This window comes from Apostichopus japonicus, chromosome 2 (genome assembly GCF_037975245.1).
Source record: "Apostichopus japonicus isolate 1M-3 chromosome 2, ASM3797524v1, whole genome shotgun sequence".
NCBI classification, from domain to species: domain Eukaryota; kingdom Metazoa; phylum Echinodermata; class Holothuroidea; order Aspidochirotida; family Stichopodidae; genus Apostichopus; species Apostichopus japonicus.
This window is the reverse complement of record NC_092562.1, coordinates 25151130-25169872: the sequence shown is the minus strand read 5'-3', so window position 1 is coordinate 25169872 and position 18743 is coordinate 25151130. Positions and strand designations below refer to the sequence as shown.

At 36.7% G+C, this 18743-nt stretch overlaps 2 protein-coding genes across 4 annotated transcripts in view; one reads left to right on the top strand and one right to left on the bottom strand.

The window, feature by feature from the left end:
- LOC139983614 (tyrosine-protein kinase SYK-like) overlaps nt 1–18743 on the top strand; it is a 70055-nt gene that overhangs the window by 19043 nt on the left and 32269 nt on the right. For all 3 annotated transcript variants that reach the window (XM_071997277.1, XM_071997293.1, XM_071997287.1), the window contains exons 2-5: nt 7895–8588; nt 11306–11466; nt 13735–13873; nt 17275–17362. In XM_071997277.1, the coding sequence (XP_071853378.1) occupies nt 8160–8588; nt 11306–11466; nt 13735–13873; nt 17275–17362 (817 nt within the window). In that variant the 5' untranslated portion in view covers nt 7895–8159. The remainder of the gene's footprint in view (nt 1–7894; nt 8589–11305; nt 11467–13734; nt 13874–17274; nt 17363–18743) is intronic.
- On the bottom strand, nt 235–5318 carry LOC139983642 (uncharacterized). Its single transcript, XM_071997323.1, has 2 exons — nt 2679–5318; nt 235–2281 (listed from the first exon to the last, which is right to left on the bottom strand). The coding sequence occupies exons 1-2, from the start codon at nt 2899–2901 to the stop codon at nt 2154–2156; spliced, it is 351 nt and encodes a 116-aa protein (XP_071853424.1). The 5' UTR covers nt 2902–5318; the 3' UTR covers nt 235–2153.

Sequence of the window (18743 nt, the reverse complement as noted above, 5' to 3'; positions counted from 1 at the left end):
ATGTTGGGTTGTTTGGATGTATGAAACCTATATATGATACATGATGTATCCTTATATATGATACATAATGTATCCGTATATATGATACATGATGTATCCGTATATGATACATGATGTACATCCGTATATGATACATGACGTATCCGTATATGATACATGACGTATCCGTTTATATGATACATGATGTTTTCGTATTTATGATACATAATGTATCCGTATATATGATACATAATATATAGATATGGGCCATTCCACACTAATGGGGTACTAATTTGTGACATAGTGTGTGAAAATTAAAAGTCATAGGGAAAGCATGAAACTTGGTTTGAGTAATGACCTAGAGTCTATAGCAACTGTATATACCCTCAATGAGATAAGTTTTGGATAAGGTTGGCAATGACAGCCAAGCAAAGTATAATATATGGCGTGTATTACGTACGTAACAAGGACAGATATCTGAGCATAAACAGGCCACAAACAACAATTGTACATGAGTTTTAACAGTTTTTGTTTATTGCAAACTTTGTAATTATAACAATTAACAAAGACAAAATGGATCCAAGGGTGAAAAACTGGAAAAAATATGAATCTTTGATAATACAACGAGAGGGCATTTCAACATTTCCTATGCACAGAACAAATTTTAGTGCCACAAGTACCTTTTTCCCTGAGTATTTGTTACAATATATCTCACATCTTAATGAAAACCACTGCTAGAAGCTATAGTGCAGAAAATGATATGGACTTGCATAAAGGTAGGATGTATGGTTACCATGTTCAGGGTCTTACGTACGTAACAAGGACAGAATATTTTTCAATCTCCACATTAATTTGTCATCAGAAATTCTATGGATTACAAATTATTATTTTCAATTGAATGTACATCTGGGCACTCATTTGTAGCTGTTTCTTTGCTGCTGTACTTTGGAATTATCATGAAATTGTGATGATATATCATATCCTGTGGGAAACAACAACTTATCCAGAGTGGTCTGTTTAAGATTGTAAATGTCAGAGTCAAATTAAAGAAAAATTAAATAGTTGAATGAATAGCTGTAGGCTTGCATGTGATTAATTGCATATATCTAGCAAAGTTAAAAAGATACTACTTATACTGACACCTCTAATGTAGGTCATTGAATTCATTGTTGAACTGAAAATTGAATAGTTAACAATTGAATATTTATAAAATTCAATAATTTCAAAATTGCATATGAATAGTGAAAATCCTAAAATTTCATATAATGGAAGGATTGTTAAGCTGTAGACTTGAATACAGTATGTCAGAAATTTTAAATGAGTAAATAGTTGAATTCATAATTGTAAACTTGCATACCATTGGAAAGATATCAAATTACAAGAGGGTATTAGATACCAACAATATTATCACCAATGCAACACTAAAATGTACCAATATGTACACTAATATCATGTTTGAAACATGGACAGACGAAAAACCATAAATTGTTTTTACTTTTTTATCAAACTGGCTAATGATTAAATGTTCACTTTTCAAACTTTCTGAAAATGTATCAGATGAAGTGGGATAGCCCCACATGTCATGGAATGGAATAAACATAAATTTGAAGCTGTTTTCAGAAAAAAATGCTAAAAAGGAAGCACACACTATCACAAGCATATCTGACTGTTTCTTTTTTGCTCTTTTCCATATAGTCAAGCATGCAGTATATTGAAGACAAGCAATCAAGCAAGAACCTAAAACATCTAAGATTCCTGCAGAATAGATGCTGTCAACTGAAACTGTACACAGTACAATTAGCTAGATGGAAAGCCAGAGTGTACTTGTTAAAACTTTGAAATATATACAAAATATGCATTATTTATGCTTTACCACTTTAGAGCTCAGCTTGTGTTATTGCTTTCATTTCAGCATATGTTTTCTCCACATTTTCAATTTCTTGCACAGAAAATGGTCCACTGCCCACCAATGTAAGGGGTCCATCGATAACGAATTTGCCTAAAACCTTCTCAGAATCTGACCTTATAGGCCAATCATACATCTTAGATGCACTGCAAACTCTATGGAGAAACTTAAACAGATATTCCTCCCCATCTTTCTCAAGCAATCGTCCAATATAGAATTTGTTGTCATAGAAGACAGCATAATACTCTTCAGGGCGAATTTCAATCCCTCATTGCTGTGGTTTTAGTAATGCCTCATGCTTGTTCTCTGGTAGGCAGACATCACAGAAGAGATCTTTTAAGACCTTTTCATTCAACACATCCAACTGTGTCTGGACAACTTCAGATTCATCATAATCTGTAATTTATGAAAAGAGCAAAAAAAAAATTAAATAGGAAATATTCACTGGCTGTCTTCAATCTTGATGACTGCAATGACCAACCAAATGGTATGGGCAATCCATAACAACTATTCCAGCATTTTTCACGAAGAAGTGAACTGAAAGTCGACAACTCACCCCACCCTCACTTTTGATTAGAGTTCACTGATAAGGAGTTTCAATCTAATTAATGAAATCAAGGCCCTTAATAAAGTTGAGTGACATATCATTTCCCATGAAAAGAAACACTGGAATATGCAACATCAAACATAACACTTCTGTTGATGCATTTTGTTTTTGATTCTGCAAATAGAAGGAAATCTCTTTCAATGTCATGTTGCTTAGCACTTAAAATTTAAGTAAAAAGGGACTGACCCACTTTGTTGGAAGTTAGTATGCCACCTGCATTACCCACTTCAGATAAGTCCCCTGTCTCAGATCTTTCAGATGATGATTTACCCACAGTTGCTCCAGTTGCATTATCAGTTGCACTCTCAAGTGTACAGACCGGAATCTCATCCATCTCAGCGTGACCTACATCTGCAGCTTCCATATCACTGCTAGTAGTTGCTTCAAATGAAATCCCTTTAGCAGACATCTTGCGTTCACTCCAAGACTTCACAAACTCCAGATTGATGCACAGTGCTACTGAGTTCAGATCCTGACAGGGTGAACAGAAGCATGAAAGACGCCTTTTGTGCAATTAGTATGGAGAGATCCCAGCTACAGCATGCAACTTTCGCGTTCCAGCCACAATGTCAACATTTGTTCTGGTTGGCCTTTCCCTCTGTATATCACCTTCCTTCACTAAGTAAAAAGTACGACGAGAGTGGTTGCACGATCCATCTGGTTTCACTGGTGCCTTAGCAAGATTTTTGGAGCAGAAGTCATAGAACTCCCAGGGTCCATCAATGGTGATGTTGACATCAGACTTCACTGACCTTGTGACTGCATTTTTAACCACCCCCACCCTCTCCATCACATGGATTTTTTCCATGGCATGAGCCAAAGAAATGCCGCTCAACTTGCACGCCAAAATCTATCGAGATTCAAATCGAGATTTGTATTGTGCGCCACACCCATCAGTGAACTGGATCAGTCTGTTAAACTCCACTTTCCTCTCCACCTTCAGATGTGTGCAGGCCAGTTTACAGAAGTGGGTAACTGCATGTGTATCATGTATGATATCCTCGCTTCCTGAGACATGGTTTGACGATATTCTTTCACTCGCTCAGTCTCTTTAGCTTGATACTGAACATAACATTCCTGATCAGCTTTTATGCGGCCTCGATACCTGCGCATATACATTGCTGCATTGCTAAAACCAGTTGTTCGTTGTCCTTCAATATCCTCTAGTTGAGGTACCTTCCTGTTTAAGGAACGAAGGCGAGAAAAACAAAATATCCTGGAGCAAATAAGGTAACATTTTCCATTTTAATATGGAAGTTAAGGAAAAGACAAAACATGGTTTGTTTCAAAATACAGGAGAAAGTTGTAATCCATGGTATGGTAGAAGAAAGTTTCAAACCTTCAATACAGGAGTGTCAATTTCAATGGTGAAATTGTTGCCTCCATAAGCTTTTAAATTAAAGAGATTTGTCATCCACTGGAATTTGCCAATGATGTTATTTGTGTTTGATAACAGTTAGAGCTTACATGATAATTAAAAGCAGCCTGTAGGTAATTACGTGTAAAGACAGATGCACCTCATGCATATATTATATTGTAAGCTGCCTTAATATGGAAGAATGTTGTGTATGGAATTAGGCTGTTTTGAGATAAAGAATCAGGGGCAAGCTGCAATGAAAACTACCACCAGAATTTTTAATCAGAGGTCCCAAGATACTGACATTTGGTGGCTAACTCCCTAATTAGGCCAGCCTGTCCCTGAGAACAATAAATACACTGTGGGTTCTTTAGGTCATAGATAGTTCTTCTCATTAAAGCAATTACGATGAACATGCCCATTTTCAGTCCTCGCGGATCAAACACAATGGTAAGTTTTAACTAGAAAGCAAGACGATACATGTTGATTGTCGTTTTTTGTTTGTACTAAAAATGAGAGTTGAATAAACAAAAATAATTTTTTTTTATTTTTTAAATTAGACCTAGGCAGGCCTAGCCTACACATTATATGCATCAGTAATGAGAAAACCCAGTGTTAGGCTTCGCCTACGTGTCGGCCTAGTTGCAAATTAAAATACGTAATAAAACATGAAGCATCGTCAATTGTCTGTACTGCATTTGTTTAAAACCTAGGCTAGATCTGCACGAAAATATAACGCTACCCTTAACGTTAGGCTAGTAGGCCTAAGTTAGTACTCAACCAGGGAAGATACTAACGTTCGTAAAACAGACCGACTGGGCAAATATGTCTCACCACAGTTGGATTCGAACGTGAGCTTTTTCAATTGAAGCCTAGCATGCAGGTCTAACCTAACCTTTGCTTAATGAAATATTGTTAACTTTATATTTACGGAATCATCGTATGCACTCAGTTCATTTACATCGGTACGTCGACATTAGATTATACATCAAAATACCGAAATCATGCTAACGTTCACACGAGTGACCGAATCTGAAATCTGTCTACCAACAATTACGTTTGAACGTAGGCCTAGGCTAGTTCATTTTAACGAAACTGCTATTGAATTGCACTTCAATGCCAATGCGAGATGAACATTCGTGCCCAGTAAACATTTAGCAAGTTTCATGGTATTATCATGCACCTTTACATCGAACTAAATGAATAATGGAGGTCTTTTGCCAACGTTCGTAACTTCAGACATATTGGCTCAATCTGTCTGCAGTTACGTGCATTAGTTGTGTTTTCTGTCTCACGCAGTGCAATTATACCAAAGGGGGCAACTGCATCTACGAGTCCGCTCACCTAGCGGTGTAACAACTTTCACTTACTGAGTGAGAAATCTCTAAATTGAACCATACCTTGATCACATTGCAAAGTGCTTTATTTTCGGTAAAATTGGTAGTGATTTCGAACGCTCGTAATTTGACTTGCGCGCGTAACTTACCGAGATTCAGAAGACAGATCACAAACTTCCCTCCATGGTTTTAAAAGTCGGTGGGTGACCAAGGGTTGTTGTTTTCTCTGAAATACGCATGCGCCCAAGGATGTTTATCATACTAAACACTCACATGATCGAATGCGCGATTTCCGTGAAAAGTGATGTAAAAGTACGTTCGAACGTAAGCTCTCTTGGACAGATTTTTTTAAAGCTAATTTGGCCGTCGTTTTCCGGGGGATTGGAAGACTCAACTCCCTCAAAACCATGTTCATTACTGAGATACGATGTTGTAACAAGGCACAACATTTTATCTCCGCCAAATGTTTTTAGATTACTTTACTCATGGGGCAAGTTACGCTCGTAACTGTTAGGACAGATGTCAATTACGAACGTTTATATATTTTTGTGTGGTCATTTTCTCAATTTTCACGAGTTGGACAAGAAAGAAGACAACAACAGCATTCAGATGATTGAATTCTTTAATCATTATGATACATTACATTGGTCATTTTTGTAACTAAAACATAAAACAAGTGGATTAAAAATCTCCATTAATGCTCTGTCACATATTCCTTGCACAAATTGGTGAGACATGCAAAGAGTTTTTTTAAAATAATTACCAATGTATTGACATAAAGACTTTCAACTGTTAACACTATTTTGCAATATTAAAGTATGGCATCAAATACTTTAAACCATGCAGTTTGTTACTGCCAGGAAGCTTTGTAGACCGATTTCCAACAAGGCTTTGCAGTAACATACATAAGTACCCTATTAGTGTGGAATGGCCCATATATGATACATAATGCATCCATATTTATGATACATGATGTATCCGTATATGATACATGACGTATCCGTATTTATGATACATGATGTATCCGTATTTATGATACATTTCATAATGCATTCAGTATATGATACACAATGTAAACTATAGATCCAACTTATTATTATTAGATTAAGAGCACGTGCTCATTGCAATAGTGGTCGTGGGTGTTAACCGGACTTGACAACAGAAAACAAATTAGGACACTACAAAACAAACATGATGATTGTAATTTCAATTGATGGTAATGTACACAGATAGTTCATGTTGTCATCACTCCTCTTTGTCCTTGTTTAATTGTCGACCTTATGTTGTTTTTTAATTGGTTTACTGCGCCAAAAATTTTTAGCCTAGGTTTTAACACCCTTATTTTAACCACGTTAATAATGCAGCCATGAGAGATTTTAAAAGGCTCTCTCATAAAATTCATAGAGACGAGAAACACCCACTCCTTAACGTGCTGAAGTCACTTCTTTAATAGGTCTACTAAGTTATATTTGAGAAATTTGGACAATCACGCCAACCTTTTGAACTGTATGTTTTAAAAATTCTTTCGTTTATATTGCTGCCATATTTATTCAGGGTGTTGTTCCACAGGACTTACACTTATTCTTGTTATTAACTTTTGATATATGATTTGTACATATATTCCATGCTATTTTAATCTTTATAAATCTCATTATATTCTATTTATAAATATGATGTATGTACTTTCATATATTTATACAGGATTTTAATAAACTTAAACATTCATGTTCCTCTTCGATCATTTGTCGGCCTCCAGTCTCTCTACTGTACAGTATGAGGCTGGCCATCTCCATCTGAAAAGTAGATCTGTGACCGTTAATTACTTCAGGGTATTTCCCAACATTTCCATGTATTTTCACACTATTTCCTGACGTGTCCTGTTTCCTCTCACCTCTGAGTTGGATAATATTACGTTCCAGGGACATAAAGAGCCGATGACTCAGTAAGAATAAAACGAAACATGATGCATTTAATAATAAAGGAAGTTGATCAATAGCAAGGCAGAAGTGACATATGAATCAAATATAGACATTTGACACTTTAGAACGCATTTATGCACAGTACATCAGAGGTCTTTCTGGGAATTGTTGAATCAAAATTCATTGACAGAGTTTAAGTGATGTACCAGTGAAAAGATGGTCACGTCGTAACTTGTTTCGAAGTGGCAACAATTTAATTTCTTTTAATATTCAGCATTTTAATCTCTCGTGTTTAGTTTCGCTCCTGGCTTACCTGCAGTCTCCACTCTCGTATTTAGTGTAGCAGCAGGCACGGAAGTACCTATAGTACACTGTTGGTTGAAAATCATTTTGAGACCTTAAACTTGACTTTGTTCCTAGCTTACCTGTCCCCAAACAACCTTAGCACTCTCATTCTACCGTTCTACCTTAGGGAATAGACACTTTCATACCTGCTGTGTACAAGCTACAGTACTTTACTGTACAATAGCCTAATTTAAATGCCTAATTTGCATAAGATTTTAGTATCAAGTGTGTGGTGAGAATTGAAGGTTCGCCACCAGCTGGTCTTACGGATTTGGGTTAGTTTAGTAGCTGCTGTAAGAACCTAGAGTTGAATGATAAATTAGAAACTGTAAATCTGATCTTCTATCTTCTATTTTTCTTTCTAATGTTACTGTACATTCTACAATGCGTCAATTGTCCTACAATTTTCGATAACGACGAAACTCTATTTATTTTCATTTATAGGTCGACAGAGACATTGACGAAGAATAACTTGAAGCGACGTCGGAAGCCATTCACCGCAATTTGACATGCAAACAGTTTGAAGGTGACATCGTGAAAATATCTCGTCAAGGATCGAGCGCTACACTGACAATTTTTTTATTGATCCTTCTTTGATGGTTGTAACCCTTTTGAACGATGGGTATGTAGCAACCGTCTGTAAGTATCATGTGAAGCCATTTTAGAAATTGAGCAATAAACTGAATGAACGATTCCTGGATCACACAAAATGAGTGGGACCCCGAGGCGAAGCCTGCCGAGCGATCCCTTGAACTTCAGGTACTATCACGGGAGGATCACGCGCGAGGATGCAGAGCAGAGGTTGCGAGATCTGGATTGCATACCGGGATCTTACCTTCTACGTGAGAGCTTAGCCAAGGAAGGAAACTATGCCTTGTCGTTGTGTTACGGTGGAATTATCTACCACTATGCCATCGAGAGGCAACACGATGGGTTTGTGGCAATTAAAGATGGCAAGAAATTTATTGGTGCCATCGAACTTGTATTACACCACGAGCAGCATGAAGATGGACTCTTGTGCAAGCTCAGTCACCCCTGCCTCCTCCCACCGGGGGTAAACCCCCGGGCATTCAATGACCTCAGCCACCGTGACATGGAACAAGCTCTCTTCCAAGCTGCCAGAAGTCAAGGTCTAAAGGTAGGACATAAATTGACAGTCCAAAATATTAAGTAAAAAGCTTATAATTTAATGTTTTAAGGAACTGAATGTGAGAACATGTAAAGACTTTTGAGACCTTGCATCGTCAACTTTTGCCTTGAAAATTAAAAAGTCTGTGCATTTCATACTGTGCCTTGTGCACATACATTAAAATTTGGAAACCAAATCTGATGTTTACAGCCTGTTGTTTACAGCATTGGATCTATACTGACATTTTTGTTTTATTTTGCTAATTGTAGGGTGCAATATTCCTGCATGTGCATCCTTATACACTGTAAACTGTATATGCTAGCAGTTATTTAATGAAAAAAGTCAGATGGCATGTACAGTACGGGACATATGTACAGAAAATGTATGTATTCAGGGAATAATTTATTTTTTTCAAATTTTGTGTAGCAGTTTTGAAAGCTTTGAGCTTCTTGCAAACTCTCATAAAAATACTTACTGTCACTGTGTACCAAAACTGCTCATCGAAACCTCAATACATTTTGCGTTCTGGTTGGGTTAACAAAGCCAATTTTACCTTACCGTTGTATATATACAAGCAGTACATGAACCTTTATTCACATGTATGTACGGAGTGCCGTTTGTGCAAATAGCGACACAGATAATTCAATGGCGCTTAGGTTGCTCGTTCGCTGATACTTATTTACAGATGCCCATAAGCTAATTTCCAATTGCCAACAACCTCTCCGATTTTTATGAGGCGTAACGCACATGTTATTCAATAGGCTGGTCGGTTGGAAATACGGTAGATTATGAAACAAGGTTTCCACAATTTGACCTCTGGCGACTCCAAGTGACCTTTGAACTCCTCAAAAAAATAGGCTTCTTGTACTTCACATGTCACAACTACATACTAAATATGACATTGGTCCAAGCTTCAATTCTTGAGGTATCGTGTTTAAAAGGTTTTCAAAATTTGACCCCTAGTGGCCCCAACGAACTTCGACCTCCACAAAAACAATAGGCTTCTTCTACTTATAAATGCGGTACTCTTTCACACGAAATAATAGATCGAACCATTCTTCCCTTCTTGAGATATCTTGTTTACAAAAATACAAAGTTTTCACAATTTGTATAATTTTTCTATATTGCATAGCATTTTGCAATGGGATGTACCAGATAAATTATTGCCTGTCTATCCCTATATTGTTAATGTATGGTCCCTTTAATAGTTTGCAGGTGATACATAAATATTTTATGTGCATGATGGTTCTTCAATACATGTACAGGTATGTACAGGAAGCTGTTTAAGGTCTGTACTTGTACAATTTTATAGCCCTGTACTTGTAGTTTTATGTCCGAAAAAATTGAATCATTGCCAACATTTGATATGATTGAAACCTCACTTAATAATTTTCAGTTTGATATGTTTTGGCTTGTTTGCTGGTATGGCAAGCTTGTGCAGCTGTTTTGTATGTGACAGAAGTCACTGCCAAACTGTATGGTACTGTTCTGTACTGTACAGTACAGACTGTGCGATACTGTACTCACTGTGCACATACTGTACAGTAGGGTACAGTATTGTATGGTATTGTACTGACTGTACTGTGGGGTACGGTACTGTACTGTACGGTAGGTACTTAACAGTACGGTACTGTACTGACTGTACTGAAGTGAACTGAACTGTACTGTACATGTTTGGTACTGTACTGACTGTATGGTACTGTACTATATACTAAACTGTACGGTAGGGGGCGGTACTGTACGTAACTGTACGGTACTGTACTGACTTTACTGTATGTTACTGTACGTTACTGTATGTTACTGTACGGTACTGTACGGATTGTACTGTACGATACTGTACTGACTGTACTCTACGGAACTGTGCTATACTGACTAACATGCTTTACTGTACTGTGCAGTAAATTATGTTAACATGGTCATACAAGTTTTTATTCAGACACTGTAAGTACAGAAAGTACTTTAGTGTTTGTTGGTGTAGCACATTAGCCAAAAACACTTTCCAGAAATTAGAACTCCGGATTCCAGAAACTTCAAAACTGAATAAAAAAATAACCATGACATTAAAACAGCTGATCACAACCATGAGGATCCGACTCAACTCAACTGTTGCTACTTTGAAAGCATGGATACATACTTGGTGTTTGTTAAAAGACTACAAAGTGCATCCAGGTCAAAGTTTTGCCCGAACGTTTTAAGTTGCATTGGCTTCAGTCAGGAGATGGTGACTCCCATAGTTTTCGTGCCTGGCAGTCTGTGGTAATGTGCAAAGGTTCTAAAATAACAAACTGCATAGTTTAAGCAGATGTAACCAATGACGGGGAAATAATTTTGCATGTGACCCTAAACCAGCACTGATTATTGGAGAAAACAGTTGTTGTGTGTGCTCATCAATCATTTTAATTTTTTAAGGGTTACACTAGTTGTGAGATCATTTATCTGTCACATCAGATGTGTCTGGTCTCGGTCAGTTGGGGGCAGTGGTGCAGTACGTGGGGCAAATCCGGAAGGGAGGGTGCGCGGTGACCTATGGGAGAGGTCACCGGGGGCGCAGTGCTAAAATTATATCAGTGGCGTCTAGGTAGACTAGGAAATGTGCGTTTGTGTTGTAGGAGACAGGTAAGTATCGTCGTTCGTAAATACCCAAACCAGTTAGTTTTGGGGTTTACATGATCATAGTGTGTTTTTTTATTTTTTATAATCTGCCTTTCCTTCTCGTCTCCCATCAGAAAGACCAGATAGAGAGAGCGATGATGTCACACAGATCTCAGTTTGAGAGGATTATCAAGAGTATATTGCATCAAGACAGACCGTGGTTTCATGGCATTCTAACCAGAGAGGAGGCTCAAGATAGAATATACAGCTCAGGAGTACAAGATGGGAAGTATCTGTAAGTATTCATCTAATAATCTAATCAGACCACGGTCACCACCACTACTACTATGTCACATCCATCCAATGGTCATGGTCATTCAAAGCAACCGTACAATATAACTTGGACTACTACAGTACTACGTGGGAGGAACAATCAAGCCAGTAGCCCAAGTTTTGTTAACACTTGAGAGAAGTTTGAAAAGAGCACAGGATTTGAACCAGTGACCTAGGGGTTACGTAGGGGTGACCTAGGGGTTACCCCTGTGATCTACAGACTGAGTCTGGATAGCAATGCCATTTTTTTGCCAGGGGGGGGGTGAAGGGGGAGGTGCTCTAGTCAGCCACAGTAAATACATTCAGTAATATATGTTCAATACTGGGTTGAACTTCTGCAATTAGTGTCAAATGATTAATTTTGAATTGACTTAAAATCCATGAATCTTGCTTTTGTAAAGTCATTTTGTAAAACTGAGCATGCAATGATTTTGCTAATTCATGATATATTCCCTCACCTTCCCCTCCTCTCTTATATATAGAGTTCTTTTATTCTTCTTGCATGGCTGTCACTCTTTTCATAACAAGATTATTTTTCATTAGTAATGTTTGTTTGTTGCAGTATAATATCCCAAACACAGTACTGCTTGCTTTTTTAATAGTCATACTTAAAACCTGTATTTGCTGATTCACTGATTCACTGATTCACTGATTCACTGATTAGAAATCAGTGATGTGTATAGTATTCTATTATGAAAGGATTTGCTCATGCAGAGTTCAAACTGATTCAGATACTGTATATATTGTACTGTGAGTAGCTTTATATCCTACTTCAGTCATATTGTGATTCTTCATAGTATGAACTCTATTCTACCCACAGTATGATTAAGCTTGTGGAAATTATCACAATGCCTCTCACCTATAAAAGCAATGACCTTCTTTACTGTTACTCTAAAACAGAGTTGAAAGCAAAAAGGGGTTAATGAACTTGTTTTGAGGGTTGTTTAGTGCACGTACGTATTGCACATTACATCATGTACTGTACATCATGTACTGTACATCATGTACTGTACATCATGTACTGTAGGTCTACTCCATATAGTCTCGTTTGTTTTCCTGAACTGTAATTGGCCTGGAGTAGACGAGATGAAAGTAATTCATACACTTGTTGTAATACTGTACACACTTTAATGGCTCTTAGGTCCCTTTATACTGTACAGTACATCTGTGGTCCATTAATTAAGATTGGCTGGAATACTTACAGTACTTACAGACTTACTGTACAGTAAGTATTACGCACCGGCCATTAGGTCAGTCCTTCGGGTGCAACACAAAGCGCAAAATTTAGGGAAATTTCCTGTGAACTCTCTCCGTAGAACTATTTCTTGAAAGATCTGAGGCTCATTAATTGAAGTGGCTGGACTTAAACCTACGGTAGTTACAGTATAATACACCATCAAATTAGTCAGTTCCTCAGGTGCAACACAAAGCTCATTTAGGGAAAGGTTCCTGTGAACTCTCTCCTCTCTGTAGAAATGGGTGAATTGTCCGGGCTTTAAACATCCGAGGCTCTCATTAATTAAAAGTGGCTGGTGTAAATTAAGCCTAAACTTCAGAGACTAATATTACATTATGTAGGTCAGTCCCTCAGATGTAACACAAAACTGGATAGGAAACTTTCAACATATCGTCTGTGCGGGATAATTGGCACAAGTTCACTTTCTGTACGGAGCCTGTATTCAGTACCACAAAATTGTAACAGTCACTAAACCATTTGATTTATATGCAGTATATTGTTTCATATAAAGGAAATAGAGGAATTTAAAAACTTTGAATAACAGTTAATATTCAATAGAATGTGTCTCAGTGACAAAAGGTTTGAAACCAAATGTCACATTTGTACTTTCTGCTGCCTCAGTTACCTGCCTCCTCATGACAAAAGTACTCTGGCATATAAACAAGCAACCTTCTTAACATTGTACTGTCCATACAGTACACCATTAGTGGCCGGAACATAAGTTAATTACTCTGGGACATGGTGAATGATCATGTTTGTGAGAAATATCTATACCTTGATTCCGATCTGATCTCACCTTGAACAAGGTTCGTCCTTGCGAGAACTCGAGATTGCGAGAACTCGAAAAATCACTGCAAAAGTGCTCTTTAAATATTAAGGTTGTTGAGTAAGATAATAAATATACTGTTGAGATTTTCACTGTGTGCTGGTATTCGATGTTACAGTATTTAAAGTGTTCTTATATGAATTTCTTTTTTCTTCTGTGTGTGACAGGGTTCGAGAGAGGAACGAGCCGGGCAGCTTTGCTCTTTCGGTCTGTTTTAATGGAATAGTATATCACTACAAGATTGACAAAGATTGCACAGGACAACTCTTTATCAAAGATGGCCCAAAATTTGACAGTCTATTACAGGTGAGTGTAATCAAGCGATGAGATCTCAAATTTGATGGAAATCTCAGAAATTTGAGATTTTTTTATTGATATTCTGACCCGTTTTACATTGGTAGGACAAACTTGGTACAGTGGGTATACATACCTGTGGATTAATGCTACATTGAAGAATGAAACCGAAAGAAAAAAATGCTGGATCAAATACAAGAAAATAAGAAAAGAGACATAATGATGCGATCAAGTGCACTGTAGTACTGTAGAACTTTGTAACCTACTGGAAGTTGTTGAAAAAACTTGCACTTCAATGTTACTTTTACTTTATAAAGCTAGGGTCAAAATGGTTGAGGAAATTATTAACAAAGACAAAAAACGCAGTGCATTCAGAAAAACAGCAAGCCAATTGCTGTCATTGCTAAATCTAGATCAATGATGTGTGCACTTTTGTAGGCATTTGTTCAATGTCTTCCTTGTTTTTAAGAAAATAACAGAAAGGAAAAACAGTGGAAGGTAAGCAAGAAGATTCTAAAGGAAGGGATAGTACTGTACCTGAGTACGGAAGGGTCTTAGATAATCTGTCCTGTCATTGAGGTTTTCACAATAGTGTGACTATATGGTCAATTCCATGATAAGGTCAACATCATACCAAAAAATTTAAAATCATTGTACATTAAAATTGTATAAGTTTCCAATAAATAGAATACTTGTAGTTACTAAAAATAATTTTTTCACCCCAGAAACATCATTTGTTTGATTATGGGGTCGGTAATAACAAATGGTTCCCGTAGTAACTAAATTATGAAAAATACAGTAAAATTTCATTTTGTGCAAATTTGTACATATTAATCATAGGTATCATCAATGTTTTGGACTAATTATATTTGCTATAGCATAGTGCTCACTTAATAGCTTCAATTTTTTTTCTACTTCAAGGCATTAGACAATATTGGTGAATTGAAAACACCCTCGATTTACTGTCACGCGAGTCACAAAATTTACTGTTTTTGTTTTTTTTCTCCTTGCCTGCACAATAGTTTTACTCCAAATAATGAATATCAAGTCTTCACATAGATACCAAAAGGATTACTGAATTTTCCTTTCCAGAAGATATTCAAATTTTGCGGAAAATCACCCTTTACGAATGTCACGCGAGTCACGTCACGCGAGTCACGTCAATTCAAGATAGTGTTTCTACCTATTAACTGTGTGTTGGACTAATTATATTTGCTACAGCATAGTGCTCACTTTATAGCTTCAATTTTATTTTGACATCAAGGCATTAGACAACAGTGGTAAATTGAAAACAGTAAACACCCTCGATTTACTGCCACGTGAGTCACAAAATTTACTGTTCTTGTTTTTTTTCTCCTTGCCTGCACAATAGTTTTACTCCAAATAATGAATATCACATCTTCACATAGATACCAAAAGGATTACTGAATTTTCCTTTTCAGAAGATATTCAAAGTTTGCAGAAAATCACCCTTTACGAATGTCACGCGAGTCACGTCACGCGAGTCACGTCAAATCAAGATAGTGTTTCTACCTATTTACTGTGTGAAATTTGCAGGGATGTTATAGTTTGATGAATGAATCACTGATTAAAGATATCATATGTGCATTCCCCTTTAATTAGGCAACTTGAATAATATGGGCACACATAATGCAACTAATTATGATAATTTCATTTGAAGTATCAGAATTTAAAATCATGAATATTCGCAATATAATGCCTATTTTATCACCACATTTGGAAAGTTAGCACTTGTCATTGATTTTTAAGTAATATACAAAAACATAATCTATATTTGTATCTGGCAATGCCATGTGCTATGACTTGACAACCTTAAGGTTTTAACTGCTCAATCATTCCCAAAATCCTATGAGCGAATGTATCTTCTCAAATATTACACTTTTGGTTTATTCAAATATGACAAATGAGAATGGTAATTTGAATCACATTTTGATAGATCTCTTTTTTCTATAACTCTCAAAATGAGTGACTTAAACAGACTAAATGTTGTTACAAATATTAATTGACAAGATATATTGTGTGAACAACTGTACTACCCGTACAGTATATTACCTACTGTACTGTCTGCAGTCATGAAGGTAACTCGGGGACATAATATCATCTGGACATTCCCAAGGGAAGTACCTTTTGGACACTTTCTAGACCAATGAATGTTATATTTCACTATGCAAGATCTATACCTTTGATTCACTACTGCATTTGGTCTAGAACTATCCGAAAAGTGAACTAGTCACGCGAGTCACGTTTTCTTGTCACGCGAGTCACAATACATCTTCATCGTTATTTTCATGCGTTACAACATTTTTTCAAAGTTGCATAGCAATTGAGGTAGAGGTGTTTTTCAACTTCGGTATGATTACAAAAAGTGATTGGAAATATTTTAATAAGACATAAGAAATCGAACATTTGTGTGTGCATTCTGATTTTTGCTAATAGTAACTGTCACGCGAGTCACGTTTAGTTTTTCGCCAATTTCACCCACAATACTTGAGGTATAAGTATTTTTTGTCTACTGTTGTAAGCATTAAGGCTTACCTTACTGACTACATGAATGCTTTTCTCCCAGGTAATTTCTTTATTTGTTTAATGATATTAAATAGAGAGGAATTTTAGTAAAAATGTCACGCGAGTCACCGTGGAATTGACCATATAATGTGGTGGGTTTGACTAATATATGTGTAAAGGAGGTAGTAGAAGACTACACATTAAACAGCCTGCTGATCCTGTTCAAAAGATTTAAATAGTCAGACTCACTCACTGACTGTACTATAACAGTACAGCCAATTCAAAATCTATATATAAAGAAATAGGACAACGGTATTCATCCCTCTTCCTGATTTTCAATGACAGTTTTAATTTCTTGTTTGTGAAGGTAATTCTTTCCTGTTGCAAACTTGAAGGGAATTTCTTTTTTGCAGTTAAATAATATATAACTGCACAAAAAGGAATTTTTCCTCCCTAAAATATACTTTCCATAATGGCCTCCACTTTCCCCATCTACTTCACCAATCCATCTAATCCCCCCCCCCCCTTCACCCTTCCCTCCTACCCCCAAACTTCACAAATTGCCACTTTGGTTGCCCTACTTTTAAAGAATCCCTCACTGCCAACTCAAGTCTGTTATTCAATATATATCCTGTATTGAAGGTTATTCCCCGGTTGATATCTCTACTTTCTGAAAAAATTGCTTATAGATGATATACTCTACTGCAAAGGAATAAATGTAAGCTCTCGTTCAAAGTCTAAATTAATTTCATCCCATTTCTATGAATTTTACAGTAGAATGATGAAATTAATTGCGGCTAATGTTCCTGTGCTCGGAATTGATACATCCATCACAGTCATCAATAATAATATTATTATGATTTAACTTTCCTCTTCGCTCTCACCAGATGGTTGATCATTACACCTTGAAGAAAGATGGTTTGCTCTGTTGTTTAACGGTACCGTGTGTGGATCCACACAAACGGAGAAATTCAGGTAAAATTTGGACCGTTAATCATCTGGTCGCTCCATACATCGGCATTTTCTCTCATAGATTCCAAAGGTGATATTAAAGGCCGATTTCAGTAGGTGATAGAGAAATTCCGATCAATTGGTTACACACTAGTCATGATAATGTATTGCTACAGTTTGAAATGAAAACATTGTCATTGTCTTATTTGTTTGGAGATATATTTTTTGCTTGAAAGGTATTTAATGATTGTCTTTGAGATTAGGAGTGGGGGATAGGAAGGGGGGGTGGGGGGCTTTGTGGGATGACAGAGCAAACCACTGGTTGAACCTACAGATAACCATCCCTAATACTAGGGACAAACTAGCATTTATAGCAGCGTGCCATTTAATTGTACATGGTTATCATACAGCAAGCTTACCAGCATTAGTCAATTCAGCTAAGCTTTACTGTAACATTTAGTACTGTTCATTGTACCGTACTACAGTACCGTTTCATATGTACTGTTCATTTAATACTAAGATTTCATTACAGCTATACAATATGGTCACCAACCCCTTACCTCCCCCCTTCCCTCTCCCCTTCCCTCCCCAATCCCTCACCAACTCCTCCTACCACCCATTCATCACTTCGTCACACCTTCAAGAGGACGATCATATTTGTCGTGTCCTTTGAGAGAAGTCAGTGTTAGGTCAAAGGTTATTCATTAAACATAAATAAGAAATACACAGTATACATAACTAGGCTTTCTGAATGTGGTCAATAGCTAACTCAGATAGATTGCTAATTTTGCCTATGAACTCACAGTTTTTTTTTGTAGCTGCTTGGTAGATTAATGTACAGCACAATCAGATAATCTCTACCAAAATTGGTAATTCATCAAGTTTGCATCCATTAAAACTAAATGATAGAGAATTGATCTTTCCAGCTTAGTTAAAGGGGTATTCCATAGCAGACTAAACATGGAAAAAATATTCCAAAACGTTGGTTGAAAATATATATATCTTGTCCATACAGTACTGTATCTCAATTTATAGTTGATTTAAGAATGTAACCTGTTGTGATTGGGTAAACGCTTAATTCTGCCAGGGATCAGAGTACAGTAGGTGGTCTTACATGTCATCAGTGTAGTTGTTCTTTAATTAAAATCTTAATACTTTCCCCATTATAACTTTTTCTTGCTGATTTGTCCTTGAAATTGGATACATTGACAACGTTTGCTTCGTTTGTCAATGTTCTCACATATCGAGAACTACATCAAAATTGCAAATATTTTTAGGAATATTATTCGACTCTGAATACATGATTTTAACAAATATAATAAAGAAAAATGAAATTGAGAAAAGAAAAAAAATTCTGCTGAATTGCTGTGATGTCGTCTTTCACTCGGTTGTTGCCCGATGCAAA